The following is a 16,499-nucleotide window of genomic DNA, read 5'->3' as shown; positions in this document are numbered from 1 at the left end:
TCCAATCCAAAGGAGACAGTGGAAAGCCAGAGAAAGGTAAAATTTTAACACCAAATCAAGGGGAAATAAGCAGATCAAGTTCCCTCTACAGTTCTGTGCCAAAGAAACCCTTACAACAGTTTTCAAAAGACAAGTTACTGAATCTACTCATTGGAAAATCAGAAAAGAAAACAAGTCAATCTCATGGACAGAATTTTAAAACATGAGCCTATTTGGGAAGAATTTAATAAACCAATATCACTGAGAATACTACAGTATAAAGATGGAGGTAGGCGTCTGCACAGTGATTAAGGCACTGGTTAGGATGCCCGTATTCCATATCAGAGTACCCGGTTTGATTCCTGGCTACTATACTTCTGATCCAGCTTTCTGCCATTGTGCACCCTGGGAGGCAGCAGGTGATGGCTGAATTCCCTTGGGTCCCTGCTATCCACAGGGAGACCCAGCTGGAGTTCTGGGCTCTTGGCTTCAGCCTGACTCAGCCCTGGCTACTGTAGGCATCTGACGCATAAACCAGCAGATGTAAGATCTGTCTCTCTACTTTTCAAATAAAATGAAAATAAAGAAAAATAAATTTTAAAAAATGGACTAAACGTTATCCCTGAAACTTACAATTATGACTAGGACAAGACTAAACTTAAGAAACTAAACATTTCATTAGCCAATATACTATTTCATGGCATCTCCTCCAACAATATATAATGCTGATTTCTCCATTTCACCAAAGATCTCATTGGAATAGCTTGTGTTCACTTAAAATTATGAAGCCTAAAAATGAGCCAAGAGCATTTGGCAATGTCCTGAGTCAAGACAGAACCATGCTAAGGCCTTCAGGGGCGGGAGCGTCACACCGCTCAGAGACAGGGAGCCTCATGTTCCACACCTTCTTCCTCAGCAGAGTAAGAGACTCCTTGATTCTGTCAACCAGGTCTTCACTCTTCCCATCAAATTTCAGTCCAAGTTTCCATTGCTTGATCCAGTTGTATCTGCTTATAAGTTTTTCTGGTAACTAGAATATCAAAACACAGATAAAGAGCTGTTAACATGTTAAGAAATCCATCACACAATCCAAGCTGTGAAAAACCATGAAGCAGATAAAGCTTAATTCCATTCCTAGAATTAATCCCTGCAAATCTGGCATATGGGTTTAGGGTGGAGGATCTAAATCTATCAACCTAGGTCCACAAGGCACTATTCTGCAGAGGGATGCTGGAGTGAAACAGGGCCTTTGATTTAAATACAATGGCATAGTCCATTCTACAGAACACCAACCACAGCTAATCACAGCCAAGGATGTCCTACACAGCTTTAAGAGGCTAAGGCAGGGGACCTACTGCAACTTCTCACAAACCACCTGCAGGCTACTGGGCCCACTGGCCACCTCCTAACCCCCTCCCTAGTGCACTTATGGGCATGGGAGACTATCCTAAGTGAGGTTAAAACATCAGTCTACCAAAAAGAGGTAGAAAACAATCTTTTTGTTAAATAATATTAACATATACTCTAATGTCTGGTATTCAAATATTATATTTAGTTTAGTTGCCTAATAAATACAGTATATATTTTTAATGCAGCTGAGAATAAGCTACAAAACTAAGGAAGCTATAACAACTTCTCCTGTGAAAGAAGTGATAGCTGAACTACTACTTCTTTCCTTCCCCACACCCCTGGAAGATTGGTTATTTTGAGTCCCTCTAATTATCAGTATTATCTGGAGTTTGAAAGGCAAGCTGAGACACAGTTGATGAATGGCAGCATGGGAAATTAGACTCTCCCAACAGTCCAGGGTGTGTCCAGAGAAAAATCATGTAATTAGGCTGGGTACAGGCATGTCACTTCACCACTATAAAATTAAGAAATGAAATTCACCTCCCAGTCAAAGGATCATTAAACAATAATTAAGTTCTGCAACAGTCTACAAGGAACTGCAATCTAACAGTTATAAATACAGTTTCTGATGAAGCCCTATGGAAGCTAGGGCTCAAAAGACCCTTTCACAAATGGTCATTCCGGTTGCACCTCCACAATCTATAGCAATCACATGACACATAGGTGGTTTCATATCTACAAAAACAGAGCCACAGTAGGAATGTAAATTATGCTTCCCTGTTACTACAGAGGTGGCGACCTACATCAGTAAGAGGGAGGCCGAGCCTCATCTGGTTACAACAAATGACCTTCCACGGAACAGCTGCACCAGCTCAACTCTGCCCAACATGTCCTGCACTTTAGCAACATGCAGGCAGCTCTGATGCCAAACTCTTACTGCAGTCTCTCAGACTGATCACCAGAACCTAACATGCCCCCGGGTGGCAACCAGTTGGAATTACAACTGGGCACAAAACCACAATGGAACAAAAAACACTGGCTATGCAGAAGTGGGCTTGGGGAGGAGGAACAGGGGAGCCAGAAGACAGGCCAAGTGTCATGTAGCATCATGTAATGTACGGCATCCAAAACACAAGTACAGTCCTCAGCTGAACTATCTGGTGCCTCCCGAAGGCCTGACTACAGAGGGAAACAGAATACAAGTCAGTTTCCTGGTCAGGTTCATATATGGGTCACACTGTTGCTAGAGTAATTATCCAGTTCAAGGCTGCATACTTCCAGCAGATGAGGAAATCTGGGAGAAATTCCTAAATATGAGGCATAAGAAGAACTATTAGAAAATAGTGAAGTTAGAATTATTCATCCCAAAATGAACATTATTTTATATGCTTTCAAAGCATAACATAAAATGCATACATACATTCTACTAAGTTCAGGGATTGGACTTCTGTTAGAAAAAGGGAGATTTATGAAAGAAACAATGATTAGAAATATTTAATACAGTAAGTAGCATAGGTGTCATTTCCTTCATGATTGAACTAAAAAACATTGTTTCTCTAGCAACTGCCTGTAATTGCTGACGTCATAACTGAGAAAACAACAAAAATGTGTCATGCCCAACTCATTAAAAAAAAAAAAAGTTTGATAGAGCACCTCTTATGCTAGCACATGCTGTCAGAGGTCCTAAACATTCAGAGATACCCCAAAGTTGGGCAAACTTAGAAACCAATGGACCTCTACTTCAAAAGACCCCCTCTTAGGCACTGGACTACTGCTGGGGTGGACACTTAGCCTCACCATTAAGATGCCCGTGTCTCACTCTGGAGTACCTGAATTCAATTTCAGGCTCCACTCTCTAATTTGCTAATGTAGATCCTGGAGGCAGCAGTGAGGGCTCACAAAGTTGGGTTCCTGCCATCCATATGGGAGACCTGGATTGAGTTCCTGGCTCCTAGGTTCAGCCCAGCCCAGCCCAACCCTAGCCATTGTGGGCATCTGGGGAGTAAGTCAGAGGGCGGAAGGACTCTCTGTCAGTTCTTTCTGCTTCAATACAGTTAAAAAAAAAAAAAATGAAGTAGGAAAATAGCCACACCAAGCCATTTCTAAAGGTTGGGTTTGGAGTCAGATGACCCAACTACAGTCAAACACAGAGACTAGAGTCTGTACAGAAACAGGAACAACAAACAGGAAACCCAGGCAGGAAGACAGAAGACAAGGGGACAGCTGGACTGCCAGAAGTCACAGTAAAGACAAAGCTCAACTCACAGGCAGAGAACAGGGCAAGGCCAGAGAAGCTGAGCCAGCAGGCAGGAAGTCCAGGGTCTCTTCCACGGAGCCTAGGTTAAGGAGAAGGCTGCTCAGTCTAGCCCTCCTGCTTCCCTTCAGTATCCTCAAACCAGATGATGTTCTAGGAGAAAGAGAAGATGGCAAAATGCCACAGAGCAACTCTCCATCTGCAGATGGAAGCAGGTTCAACTAAAAGTTCCACCCCTACTTCTTGCACTGCACACTTGCTCACTGGAGGAACCCCTTATCAGAGGCGATTTTCCAAGGTAATAGCCGGAGGAGGGTTCTGAGTAAGAGAGAAATGGAAAGGCAGCCACAGAGACTCTGAGGGACAACGGGAAGGAAGTTAAAAAGCAGTCTGGTTAAGTGCTGGAGTTGTGGTACAGTGGGTTAAGCTGCCATTCACCATGCCTGCATTCCGTACTGGAGTGTCAGGTTGAGTCCCAGTTACTCTTCTGATCCAGCTTCCTGCTAATGCACGTGGGAAGGCAATGGAAGCTGATCCAAGCACCTGGGATCCTGCCAACCATGTGGGAGACCAGGGTGGAGTTCCTGGCTCCTGGCTTTGGCTTTGACCAGTCCTGGCTGTTGTGGTCATTTGGAGAGTGAACCAACAAATGGAAAAATCTGCCCCCTCTCCCTTCCCCTCTGTCCCTCTCCTCCTCCCTTTCTAGCTCTTTAAAATAAAAAATTAAAAAAAAAAAATTAAAAAGGCAGTCTGCTTAAGTATAATCAGACTAAGTTTGTAGACTCTTTCCGCCCTCTACTGGCTCCTCAACTACGAAGTGGATGGTCAATCTGTCACCTGTCAAGACACGGAAGCCAAATAACATAACAGACTGTGTCAATCAAATGTACATACTATGGTAAATTGCTGGGGCCAGGGACATCAAAACAAGGACAAGGCTTCTGGGACAAGAAGTTGTCTCTTCAGCTGGTATGAAGCAGACCCACAGTTTATAGGAAAGGTAAATACTAAACTCGCAGGCTGAACAGTGTTTTTTCCCCCTTGACACAGGCCTCCTGGCATTCAATAACAGAAGATACATAGCGCTTTGACCAACTAACTACTCTGTGCTCCTCGGAGCAAAGCATGACGGCTGATGTACTTAGAAAAGGGAAGAAATTAGAAAGACACTTGAGAATTTAAATACTATTTTCATATCCCTCAAATTAGGTCAGGAAAACCACCTTAAAGGCCCCTCACTCACGCATGCAACGCTTTCTAATACTGTTCAGAGACCAAACACAGGCTACTGTGTTCCTGACCTATTTTTAATGTGGCAAATGATGTGATCACACAGGGATGTAAAGCTGTACTTTCTTTAGGGTGTATTTTATATGCTTAACTCTCTAAGGCATTATATGCATCAGTTTCTTGTAAAGAAGAAAAAGTCAAATTCAGTGTTAATTAAGTCCAGAAACCTAATTAGCCCCATAAAGCTAAGGGCTCAAAAACAAAACAGCCTAAAATTCTTAAATAGGATTTATGTCACCATCTATAAACTAGGCTATGGTTGTTGTCAGTTCCATCATTGTTAGTTTTTCTAGCAGTGTTTTATGTCCATCCACGGGCATGCCTTTGCCAACTAAGTAAAAATTCTAAAATATTATTTATTTCTAGTGTCATTTACAAAGGAAAAACAACCTAGTCTAGCAATTTCTTTTGTTTCTCTATCAAAGAAATATGTTAATACTGAAAACTCCACCTGAGATTATATGTATCTTTGCTAAGAAGAAAATTTCATTCCCAAATACTGTGTTGACAGTTTATATAGATGCTGATTTTATACTGCTTTTATAAACTAGACACCTGTGGGACATCACAGACCTCCACCTGAGACTCCTGGTTTTCCCCTTTGGAGTTAGGTGATCCCTTGTGCACAAACAGACCTCTAACTAGCTGAGCAGGCAACAACTTTCCTCAGTCTCTTTATTCTAGGCAAATATCCCAGTGCCTTCAACTGCCCCCAGAAATATCACGCACATGCTATCTGCTCCTGGGTACTGCTGACCAGCCCAGCTGAAAGTGGGCAGCCACAGCCTGATTCTTAAAATTTTCCTTTTAAACTGCACCAGGGCTTCACTAACATTTAAGGTGGGCTCAAAGTTGCTGCAATCAATTAAAACCCAGACTTCCTTCTCGTTTCATAAACTATTAGCTCTCCCACAGCTAGCACTTCTGAGTTTGTTTTGAGCAAAGGACTTCAAATTTTTTTTTCTCCTTTTAAAAAGATTTATTTGAAAGGCAGCATTAGAGAGAGACAGAGACAGAAAGCAATATTTTCTATCTGCTGGTTCACTCCCCAAATAGCCACAATGAATAGCCAAGGCTGGGCCAGACCAAAGCCAGGAGCTTCATTCAGGTCTCCTAGGCGGGTGCAGGAGCCCAAGGACTTGGGCCATCTTGCACTGCTTTCCCAGGTGCCTTAGCAGGGAGCTGGATTAGAAGTGGAGCAGCCAGGACATGAACTGGTGCCCACATGGGACACCTGGTTCATAGGCAGCCGCTTAATCTGCCTTTCCACAACACCAACCCCAGGCGTTTCGATTTTCTTCCAACTGATGTCACACTGTCAGTTCTAACCAATCATTCCTGCCTACCCGAATCCTTCAGGACATTCTATCATCCAACCTACCATAGGACATAACTGTGTCAATACAACAACACATGACTTTCTGGTCTATCTTTCCCACGTGGTGTATATAAAAGAGTAAAGAAGGCAAGGCCTAGGACACAGCCCCTGACACTTCCCTCCTCAGGAAGACTCTCTCCCAGGCTATCAATCATCTCTCTTACAGTTCAGTCACCTACTAAACTAATCCTCACACTACTCCAGTGAGTACTAATTTTGTGAACTGCAGCTAGAACCAAAGGAATGTATATTCTAAAATTCTGGCCATTTTTCAAATAGTAAAACATATAGCCCACTTATTACAAGTATCAGAACTAAAATCAAGCTGTTCCTAAGTGCTTTCTACAAAAGCTCAACATCTAATAATTCAGCTGAACTGTTCAAATAAGTTTCATTGTTCTCTTGGAGAAATACCAGTTATTTCTGGTCATTTTACTATATGACATCATTCTACACGCACAAAATTGAAAAATCCCACTCGCTTCCCTCTTACTGCAGACCACATGGACAGGAAAGGGGGAGTGTTCTCACAAACACAAGTTGAAACACTGTGGACTCAAACCTGCAGCAGCAGCGTACCAGCATGAGCTCCGGGTCCTGCAGCCAGCGGGGCAGCTCTGCCAGCTGGCTCATCGCCTGGAACAGTGTGGCCCTCAGTGCACAGTAATTATCTCCGCGGACTCGCCGAATGGAGGTGAACTTCTGAGAAACCTCCTCGTAGCCCTGGGAGAAAGCACCAAAGAATTCAAAATGTTCATGACAGACCACAGGGACCATTCATTTCTATGGAAAAGAGTGGTCCCAGGTTGCTGAAAAGATGGGAAACAAGACGGGCTGAGTCTTTGACAGAAAACAACCAAATCCCTTTCTATTAACCAAAAGGAGTTAAATTAATATTATGGAGTATGTGTACAGATGCATCTGACTAGACATACAAAATTACAATTTAACCTTTAAAGCCCTAGCCATCCCCAAAGCTGGGTCATCACAGATAACCAACTTTGAAGACTTTCATTTGTGTGTTTTTTGTTTTTTGTTTTTGTTTTTTTTTTTTTTGACAGGCAGAGTGGACAGTGAAAGAGACCGAGAGAAAGGTCTTCCTTTTTGCCGTTGGTTCACCCTCCAATGGCCGCTGTGGCCGGCACATCTCGCTGATCCGAAGCCAGGAGCCAGGCGCTTCTCCTGGTCTCCCATGCGGGTGCAGGGCCCAAGCACTTGGGCCATCCTCCACTGCCTTCCCGGGCCATAGCAGAGAGCTGGCCTGGAAGAGGGGCAACCGAGATAGAATCCGGCGCCCCAACCAGGACTAGAACCCGGTGTGCCGACGCGGCGAGGTGGAGGATTAGCCTGTTAAGCCACGGCGCCGGCCTCATTTGTGTTTAAAATGACTCTAAATTTCTTAATAATCAGACTGGAAAAAAAGAGATGTATTAACTTTATATCATATTAAAAAACTTTAAGAAATCCCATTTCCGAAGGTATATGTATATGTATAAAAGCCTATGTGCTAAGAGATGTCTGGATAACTGTTAGAATTTTTTTTTTTTTTTTTTTTTTTGAGGCAGAATGATGAAGAAAGACACACAGATATCCTTTACACTGGCTTACTTCCCAAATGCCCACAAACCGCCAGGGCAGGGCCTCAAACAGACTCAGGAGCACAATCCAAATCTCCTGGGAGGTTGGAAGGAATCCAGTTATTTGATCTATCACCACTGCCTCCCAGGGTCTGTGTTGTCAGGAAGCTGGAGCCAGAAATCAAGCCCAGGCACTCTGATATGGGACACAAGCATCTTAACCCACTAGGCTAAACATCTACTCCTGTTAGTCCTTTTGAAAAAGCAGACTGAAGTGTCAATCTTGCCATCTAGAAATAAAAATCAGGAAATGAAATTGTTCAGTGGCAGGCTTAGTCACTCAAAACAGCCAATCAAATGGACCTCTTTGAAGTACACCCCTAAAAGGACATCATTCAACCCTAGTGACTGTGGTCCACAGGCAAGTGTGATGCTGAGTTCTCCGGTCAATGAGACTGAGTTCACAGACCCCACTGACTTCAAGACTGGCTCCTCGTCCAGTCAGCCCATCACATATCCCAAAATCCTATTTCCTCCCCTGCACAAAGAAGCGTTTCATCATGGAGTGGGCACAACACAGACCACTTCATCCTGCGTGTCCAAGTATTAGAGTCTTCAAGTCACAGGGTAATGTCCTAAATGAATATGAAAGTACCTCTAACAGAAGTTTGAGAGCTGATTTTGTACAACCACTGCAACATGTGAAGGCTCACCCTGTGTTACATCTAATATACATACCTCTTCCTTCCAGTGGATCCCAATCATGCCAAGAATTTGTAACAGCAAATTCAACTGCAACTGTACCTTTGCAAATGCATCAATCACTCATGCTATTTCAGAGTTGAATCAACCCTTCTTAAATTAAATGTGAATTGATGCACACTTACTTCCAAAAGAATATTCAAAACAAAAACAGAAAATTGAGGCAAATAAGGACGAAAACAGAACAAGATCGCAGTTGTAATCAGGCATCGGAGATGCTCCAGCTCCTGAGTGCAGATGAGATACTCCTCTAAATGCTATGCCTTTGATTACCTGATCATCAGTAACAGTGCAACTGCAGGATCAAATCCCTCTTCCTATGGAACTAACCCATAGAGGAATAATTTTCACATGAGTTCCAAAATAAGGAATGTTTAGACAACTCATATTCAATCACAGGCTTTACAATACCAATTATTAGAAGAGACTCCCTGAAGAGACTACAGTCAGAAAATGTTAAGTAATTGAAAAGAATATCTGGGGAGGATGAGATAATACAATTCAGACATCTGACATTCTGGTTATCTGGTTGGATATAGGGCTGGAGATTGGAAAGCCTACCAGCGTTCAATAGCATATTCAGCAGACAACCTCACATACACAAACGTTTTCAACCTCTGGCAGGAACTGAGGGCCAGGCATCTTGTACTTGTGTTCTCTAACCCCAAAAGAGTCGATATACCAGACCTGCAAGGAACAGAGCTGACACTTGCGCTCAGAGCTTTACAAGTAGCAGTGACATTTGACCAAGGTCAGCCCATGAGCAACAGAAGTGCATCGTGAAAGATGAGTAATATTTTTTATATTAAAAAAAAGTTCAATGGGCCGGCGCTGTGGTGTAGGTTAAGCCTCATGGCTGCTCCACTTCCCATCCAGCTCCCTGCTAATGATCTGGGAAAGCAGTGGAGGACTGCCCAAGTGCTTGGTCTCCAGCACCCACATGGGAGACCAGGAGGAAGCTCCTGGCTTTAGACAGGTGCAGCTCCAGCCATTGTGGCCATCTGGGGAGTGAACCAATGGGTGGGAGACCTCTCTCTCTCTCTCTGCTTCTGCCTCTCTGTAACTCCTTAAGTAAATAAATCCTAAAAAAAAAAAAAAAAACAGTAGCAATTCCACATGGTTCAATCTATTCATAAGGAATGCTGGATTCTTCAGGACAGCCCAGAGGATCTGCTGCTGGACAGGTTGTGTAGTATGGGTAGGCCAAGGTTTCTGAGCTGAGCACTGAATGGGCCCAAACATCCGCAGTGAGCCCACATCATGGGAGGCCCCAATGTTCCTGGCCTTCAAGACTACTTTAGGGTCACCCAGCCACACAATTGGACTGGGAGAGGGCAGATCTTGGCACAAACCCTAAATGAAGGAATCCATACTACATCCCTGTGCATTTGGAGCATAAGAGGGTTCCAAGCCCCCAGGACTGGAGGGCATGTAACCAAACCTGGGGTGGAATGGAGGGCAGACATATGAAACCAACCAGCCCCATCCCTGAGGTTTCGACAACACCACGCCAAGAGTCACTTCTCAAGTGACTTCAAAAGGACAACAAATGACCAGCTGAACAGCACAGAGTTATTTATGGGTTTCACAAAGAAAATATATTACCAAAGAACTGATGCTGGTTCTATATTAATATTGTGACTCCAAATCAGTACCTTATCTTTGGGGTCTGTTTCCTCATCTCTAAAATTAGAGCACCAATATTTACACAGTCTAATGGTGGTTGTCTTAAGCAATGTCTAAAAATACAAAGTGACATATTTCAAACTCATGACAAACTACTTGAAAGATCTGAAATACTTGTACGTGTGCTTCTGTGTTGTACCTTTTTCATACATGTTGCTTTCTGTGTATTTCCCCTCCATTCTTTTTTGCAGTAGTCCATGATATCCATTTCAGGAGCCACACTTAATCTGGGTTCTGTTGATGAATCAAACAAAAGAAAAGCAAACAGTCAACAAAGCATAATCAGAGTTTGTTTTAATCCCAGGTCATTCTTTACTCCTCACTCTGTCTCATTTCAAAAAATCCAGAATCCATTACTGCCTCCCAGGCCAGACCAGCACCTTACCCCTAGCTAGCCATGCGGGCTCTCAACTGGTTCCCCTTGTCACTATATCCTTGATTGTACACATGGTAGTTAGCAAGGCGATCCATCTCAAAGTCAGATGACAGCCATCACTCCCAGGCTCGGAGAGCTCCAAGGGCTTTCTGTTGCACTTGAGAGTTACATCCATGTTCTTACTACACACACTGCTCCTCTAACTGGGCCTACTCTGCCTCTCTGGCCTTAACTGCCATCACTCCCTGCACCAACTCTGCTCCAACTCCACCTACAGCCTTCCCTTATTCCCCAAGTCACCCAACAGGTCTGATCCCTCCCTGCACACAGGCCTTTGCTCCAGTGCCACCCAACGCTCCTGTGTCATAGTAACACACACAACTTTTGCTCTCTAGTCCTCTTACAGTCTTTTTTCTTGATGCTGACCAACACTTAACATACTTCTTATTCCCCATCTCCCCACACACCTCCACACAGCAGTCCCTGAGGGTGGGGGCTTTGGTTTCTTGGCTGTGACCTCAGCACCTAGAACTGCACTTACACACACGTGTCTGTGAATATTTTTCTAATCCTATTGCAGATAGTCTGGGGCCAGGTCATGGGGCAGTGGATAAAGCCACCGCCTGTGATGCCAGCATCCTGTATGCACTCTGGCTTGTATCCCAGCTGCTCCACTTCTGATCCAGCTCCCTGCTAATGCATCTGAGGAAGCAGTGGAAGCTAGCCGAGGTCCCTGGGCCTCTGCCACCCATATAGGAGACCCAGAAGGAGCTTCTGGCTCCTGGTTTTGGACCAGCCCAGCTCTGGCTGTTGAGGCCATTTGGGAATGAACTAGCAGATGGAAGACCTCTCTCATGTCTAACTGCCTTTCAAATAAATAAATCTTTAAAAAATATGCAAAAGCCTGAACTATTAAAAAAAAATATGTTGTCTTGTAGTTTTATATATTCAGTATACAAAGAAATAAATCCTGCTACAACAAAAAGCTACATTTGTCAGTATTTATATCCTGCCCTGATCCCAAAAGGCTCCAAGTTGTCAGTAACAACCAGAAACAGAGTTCTCAGATTAGTTGATCCATAGACCTCATTTGACTCTATTAACATACACCCAAGATTAAAAATACAACTCATTATCAGACAAATGTTAGAATTTTAAAAATGACCTTTAGGTTTTCTTTGTGTAATGTATGAGGTCTGGTGTTTGATTTCGTGATATACACACATGCCTATGGTTGGGTGTGTGTTTTAGGAAGACAATGAGGCACATTCTCATGTACATCTTGATTCTTTAAATTACTGAAGAGCTAGGTGTCAGCAATGATTTTAAAATATGAATATAAAAGTATCTTACAATGCATTTATTCCTGTGGAAGCAGGACATAAAAATGTTTTACTCAATTCAACAAATATTTACTGAGTGTCTAGTATGTGTCAGGCATTGAGCTGGGTGCTAGGATATGGACACAGAAAGATTGTGTCCTGAAAGAACTTTGAAACCACTGATAGCCCTCACAGTCAGCCAAGAAGCCAGGGTAATCAGGGATGAGGATGGAAACCCCCCTTGCAATTTAAGTAAATCCAATTTTTTTTTAAGTACAAGAACTGCTTATTTTTCAAAAAATCTCATCATCCAAACACTGTGGCACAGTAGGCTAAGCCTCCACCTGTGGCACTGGCATCCCATATGGGAGCCAGAGTCCCAGCTGCTCCTCTTCCAATCCAGCTCTCTGCTGTAGCCTGGGAAAGCAGTGGAAGATGGCCCAAGTGCTTGGGCCCCTGCACCTGTGTGGGAGACCTGGAAGAAGCTCCTGGCTCCAGGCTTCAGATCAGCTCATCTCCAGCCACTGCCACCATTTGGAGGGTGAACTAGCGGACAGAAGACCTTTTTGTCTGTCTCTCCTTCTCTGTAACTTTGCCTCTCAAATAAAATCTTTAAGAAAAAAAAAACAACTCATTGTCAATCTTTTTAGAAAGAAAATCAATCTTTTACTAAAAGGGAAAATAATGCGTATCCAGGTAACAGACATTTATCTGGGTGCACGTCAGGATTAGTTTAAATGTGAAACAGACTCCGAGGTATGATATACACATACCAGTGGTGCTCAGTAGATCTGTACATTAAAACCCTTCCATTTTAAATTCAGGAAATATTTTTTCACTGCTTAGCGGAGGATCATGTTCCCATGTATCTGCCTTTCCACTCAGCTGCCACGAGCAGAAAGAACTGCAAATGGACAGAGCCAGGATACATACTGGCCACACTTTCCCTCCAGGCAGTATCAGGGGCCTGAACAGAGAGCACGTTTCCACTCAGGAATGGCCTCTCAGGAACACAAGTCGCCATCCTGCTCTCTTTGCAGCAGTATTCCTGCACACACCAGACAAGCCCTGGCCCTCTAGGCAGGGCAGAGGCGGCCCACCTCCTCAGAACGAGCTGGGGAGCACCTCACCAGGCCGAGAGGCTGGGCCTGGGTCCCAGCCAGCTGCAGAAGCAGAGGCTACATGGGGCAGTGAGGGTCGGGAGGATGGAGTTCTCACACACCACCATCATACCTCCCAGGCTGCTAGGGTTCTTTGGGAGGAGGGCTTAAACAGCTGCTACAGGCCACACACAAGGACCAAGCCAGGAGTTGACCTCAAGCAGCTTATCAACAGTTCCATTCATGGCAAACTATGTAAACAAAAGAACATCTTAAATGCCCCAAAATAAGAAAGTTGAAAGCCAGAAAGTACACTGGAGCTGAAATGACCAAGAAGTGCTCCTTAACCACCACCAGGTGACAAAGACAAGAATCAGACCCTCAGAAGGTGGGAAATACCTCCAGAAAGCTGTCTCTTGGACAGAGTATGCACTAGGACAGGGAACTCGGACTTTTTCTGTGATGGGCCAGATAGGCAATAACTTGGGCTTTTGAGCCATAAGGCTTCTGTGACAATGACTCAACTTTACCAGGCATGAAAGTTACCACAGACACTATGTGAATTAATACATTCCATTAAAAGTATACTGATAAAATCAGGTGGCAAGTCAAATAGGGCCTAGGACTGATATAGCTGATTCCTAGAGGAGGCGCAGAATGCGAGAGGAAACAAGAAATCCCTTGGTGGTAACAAACACCAGCTGACTCCACACCTTCTCCTTAGGAAGACCCCAGGCATCCCCTGAGGTTTTGTGGCAGCCTGGGACAGTGTGACCTGAACACACCACGACAACTATACAGAATGTCTGCATCACCACCACAGGGCAACAGTTCGCCAATTCCTCGTGAGGAGACTCAGAAATGACCAAAATCCCCACTGCAAAACATCTACCCCTGATTACACACATGACAATGCCATTGGTGATCATAAAATAAAGAGAAACCAGGACTCAAAGCCAACCTGTAGAACACAGATAATGAAAGAGAGAAAATGACACTTGTGAATTATTTGTGGTGCATCCCCAAATCAGAAGGTCCCCACACAGCTCCTACATGAAGCCCACCAGGGAAGCAGGAACCTACTTCTCCACACCCCGCCTCCATGGACCAGCAGAGGCGGCAGGAGTAATGCCTCAGCCAGCCACAAAGGGCCCTGGTTACTGTGAGATGAGCAGACCTGACAGAGGGGAAGCCTGATTGGGAAATCACAGAAAACAAGAACAAGTGCCAGGCACCCAGCGATCATTCTGTCTTACTAGTCCATCAGATTCACCTGGCAATCTGCATGCAAAAGCATCTACAACCTCAATTTGAAGTGAAAAATACATTCCAAATCTGAATTCTTCCCTAAGATCACAGGGAAACCAAGAACTAAGAGAGGGTTATTTTAAGAGACTCAACAAAACAATCCTCACAGTCGCAGAAATGGTGTGAATGTAAAGAATGTGAGAAGAATACATGCATTAAAATTTACAAACTCCAGAAATAAAAACTTCTAAAAGCTTTATTAACTCCAGGACCCGCGCTGTGGCGTAGTGGGTAAAGCTGCCACCTGCAGTGCTGATATCCCACATGGGCCCTGGTTCGGGTGCTGTGGCTGCTCCACTTCCGATCCAGCTCTCTGCTATGGCCTGGGAAAGCAGAAGATGGCCCAAGTCTTTGGGCCCCTGCACCCACGTGGGAGACGTGGAAGCTTCTGACTCCTGGCTTTGGATCAGCCCAGCTCCTACCATTTGTGGAGTAAACCAGCGGATGGAAAACCCCTCTCTCTCTCTCTGTAACTTTGCTTCTCTGTAACTCTGCCTTTCAAATAAATAAATCTTTAAAAAAATTTATAGACCTCAGGAAACCATCTTCACTAAACACTTCATCAAAACAATCAACAGATGAAACAAATACACATGAAAATGTTCCCTAAGAAGCGTATATTAGTTTTATGAACACAGAAAACAATTTAACCGCATTTTCTACTATAGACAGTAAGAACTCTATAAATAAAACAATTCCAAACATACCTGATGCCCCTCTTTCATGTATAAGCAACGCTCTCTCCTTTTCTATTTCATCTGCAGCACGGTACATGTCCTCCTCACTGAAATCACACCAAAGCAGACATTTTCAAACACTTGTTACACTGACAGTTTCTGTCGTATCACAATATACAGCTGCTTACAAAATGTATAAGACACTCAAAGTTTAACCCTTTTCACATCACATGATGACCATCTGATAAAATATGGGTCTTGTATCTTGGATGCTGTTTCTCTCTCACTGCTTTCTTTCACTTCAGAATTTCTTGCTTTACATAAGACAATTTACATCACTCTGCTTCCCAACGGGCTCTGACGTCCCTTCAACTGTAACATCTATTAATGCCTCAACCATCTACCAGCGATCTTAGCATGTCTTATCAGTGAAGCTTCCGAAACAACTGTCAAGGCTCAAGATCAGAGACAGTGCTAATAAAAATATTTATATAGGAAAGCAAGCCAATTGCCAACCTTTGTCATAAAGCCAATCTAACAATAGCTACTCTATAAACAAGGATAGGAGAGCACTCATCACTTAGCAAGTCCCCCAAGCTAAAAGCCTCCAGGCCCTCCTATTTTTTTTTTTTGACAAGCAGAGTGGACAGTGAGAGAGAGAAAGAAAGGTCTTCCTTTTGCTGTTGGTTCACCCTCCAATGGCCGCCGCGGTAGCACGCTGCGGCCGGCGCACCGCGCTGATCCCAAGCCAGGAGCCAGGTGCTTCTCCTGGTCTCCCATGAGGGTGCAGGGCCCAAGCACTTGGGCCATCCTCCACTGCCTTCCCAGGCCATAGCAGAGAGCTGGCCTGGAAGAGGGGCAACTGGGACAGAATCCGGCGCCCCGACCGGGATTAGAACCCGGTGTGCCGGCACCGCAGGCGGAGGATTAGCCTAGTGAGCCGCAGCGCCAGCCCCTCCTACTTCTTGAACCCCACATTCCACTAGCCCTCCAAGGTCTGTTGTATATATACAGGCCCATGGAACCACATGCTTTGTTACCACTACTATTGACTTGTGACTTTACGAAGTGTAAGAGCTTCCTAAATAGTCACCAGTTTCTTTAAAGAGCTATTAAGACCCTAATGAGCCGGCGCCGCGGCTCACTAGGCTAATCCTCCGCCTTGCGGCGCCGGCACACTGGGTTCTAGTCCCGGTCGGGGCACCGATCCTGTCCCGGTTGCCCCTCTTCCAGGCCAGCTCTCTGCTGTGGCCAGGGAGTGCAGTGGAGGATGGCCCAAGTCCTTGGGCCCTGCACCCCATGGGAGACCAGGAGAAGCACCTGGATCCTGCCATCGGATCAGCGCGGTGCACCGGCCGCAGCGCGCTACCGCGGCGGCCATTGGAGGGTGAACCAACAGCAAAAGGAAGACCTTTCTCTCTGTCTGTCTCTCTCTCTCAC

At 44.6% G+C, this 16,499-nt stretch overlaps 1 protein-coding gene across 3 annotated transcripts in view; it reads right to left on the bottom strand.

Annotated features, from left to right (window-relative positions):
• Window positions 1-16,499, bottom strand: part of OTULIN (OTU deubiquitinase with linear linkage specificity) — a 39,972-nt gene that overhangs the window by 13,436 nt on the left and 10,037 nt on the right. For 2 of the 3 annotated variants that reach the window (XM_062211734.1, XM_062211733.1), the window contains exons 2-5: window positions 15,090-15,166; window positions 10,416-10,510; window positions 6,831-6,974; window positions 884-1,009 (exon numbers count right to left, since the gene is read on the bottom strand). In XM_062211734.1, the coding sequence (XP_062067718.1) occupies window positions 884-1,009; window positions 6,831-6,974; window positions 10,416-10,510; window positions 15,090-15,166 (442 nt within the window). The remainder of the gene's footprint in view (window positions 1-883; window positions 1,010-6,830; window positions 6,975-10,415; window positions 10,511-15,089; window positions 15,167-16,499) is intronic. The other variant, XM_062211735.1, reaches the window with a different exon arrangement.

The sequence above is a fragment of the Lepus europaeus genome, chromosome 15 (assembly GCF_033115175.1).
Source record: "Lepus europaeus isolate LE1 chromosome 15, mLepTim1.pri, whole genome shotgun sequence".
NCBI classification, from domain to species: domain Eukaryota; kingdom Metazoa; phylum Chordata; class Mammalia; order Lagomorpha; family Leporidae; genus Lepus; species Lepus europaeus.
This window is presented reverse-complemented; position numbering and strand designations above follow the sequence as displayed.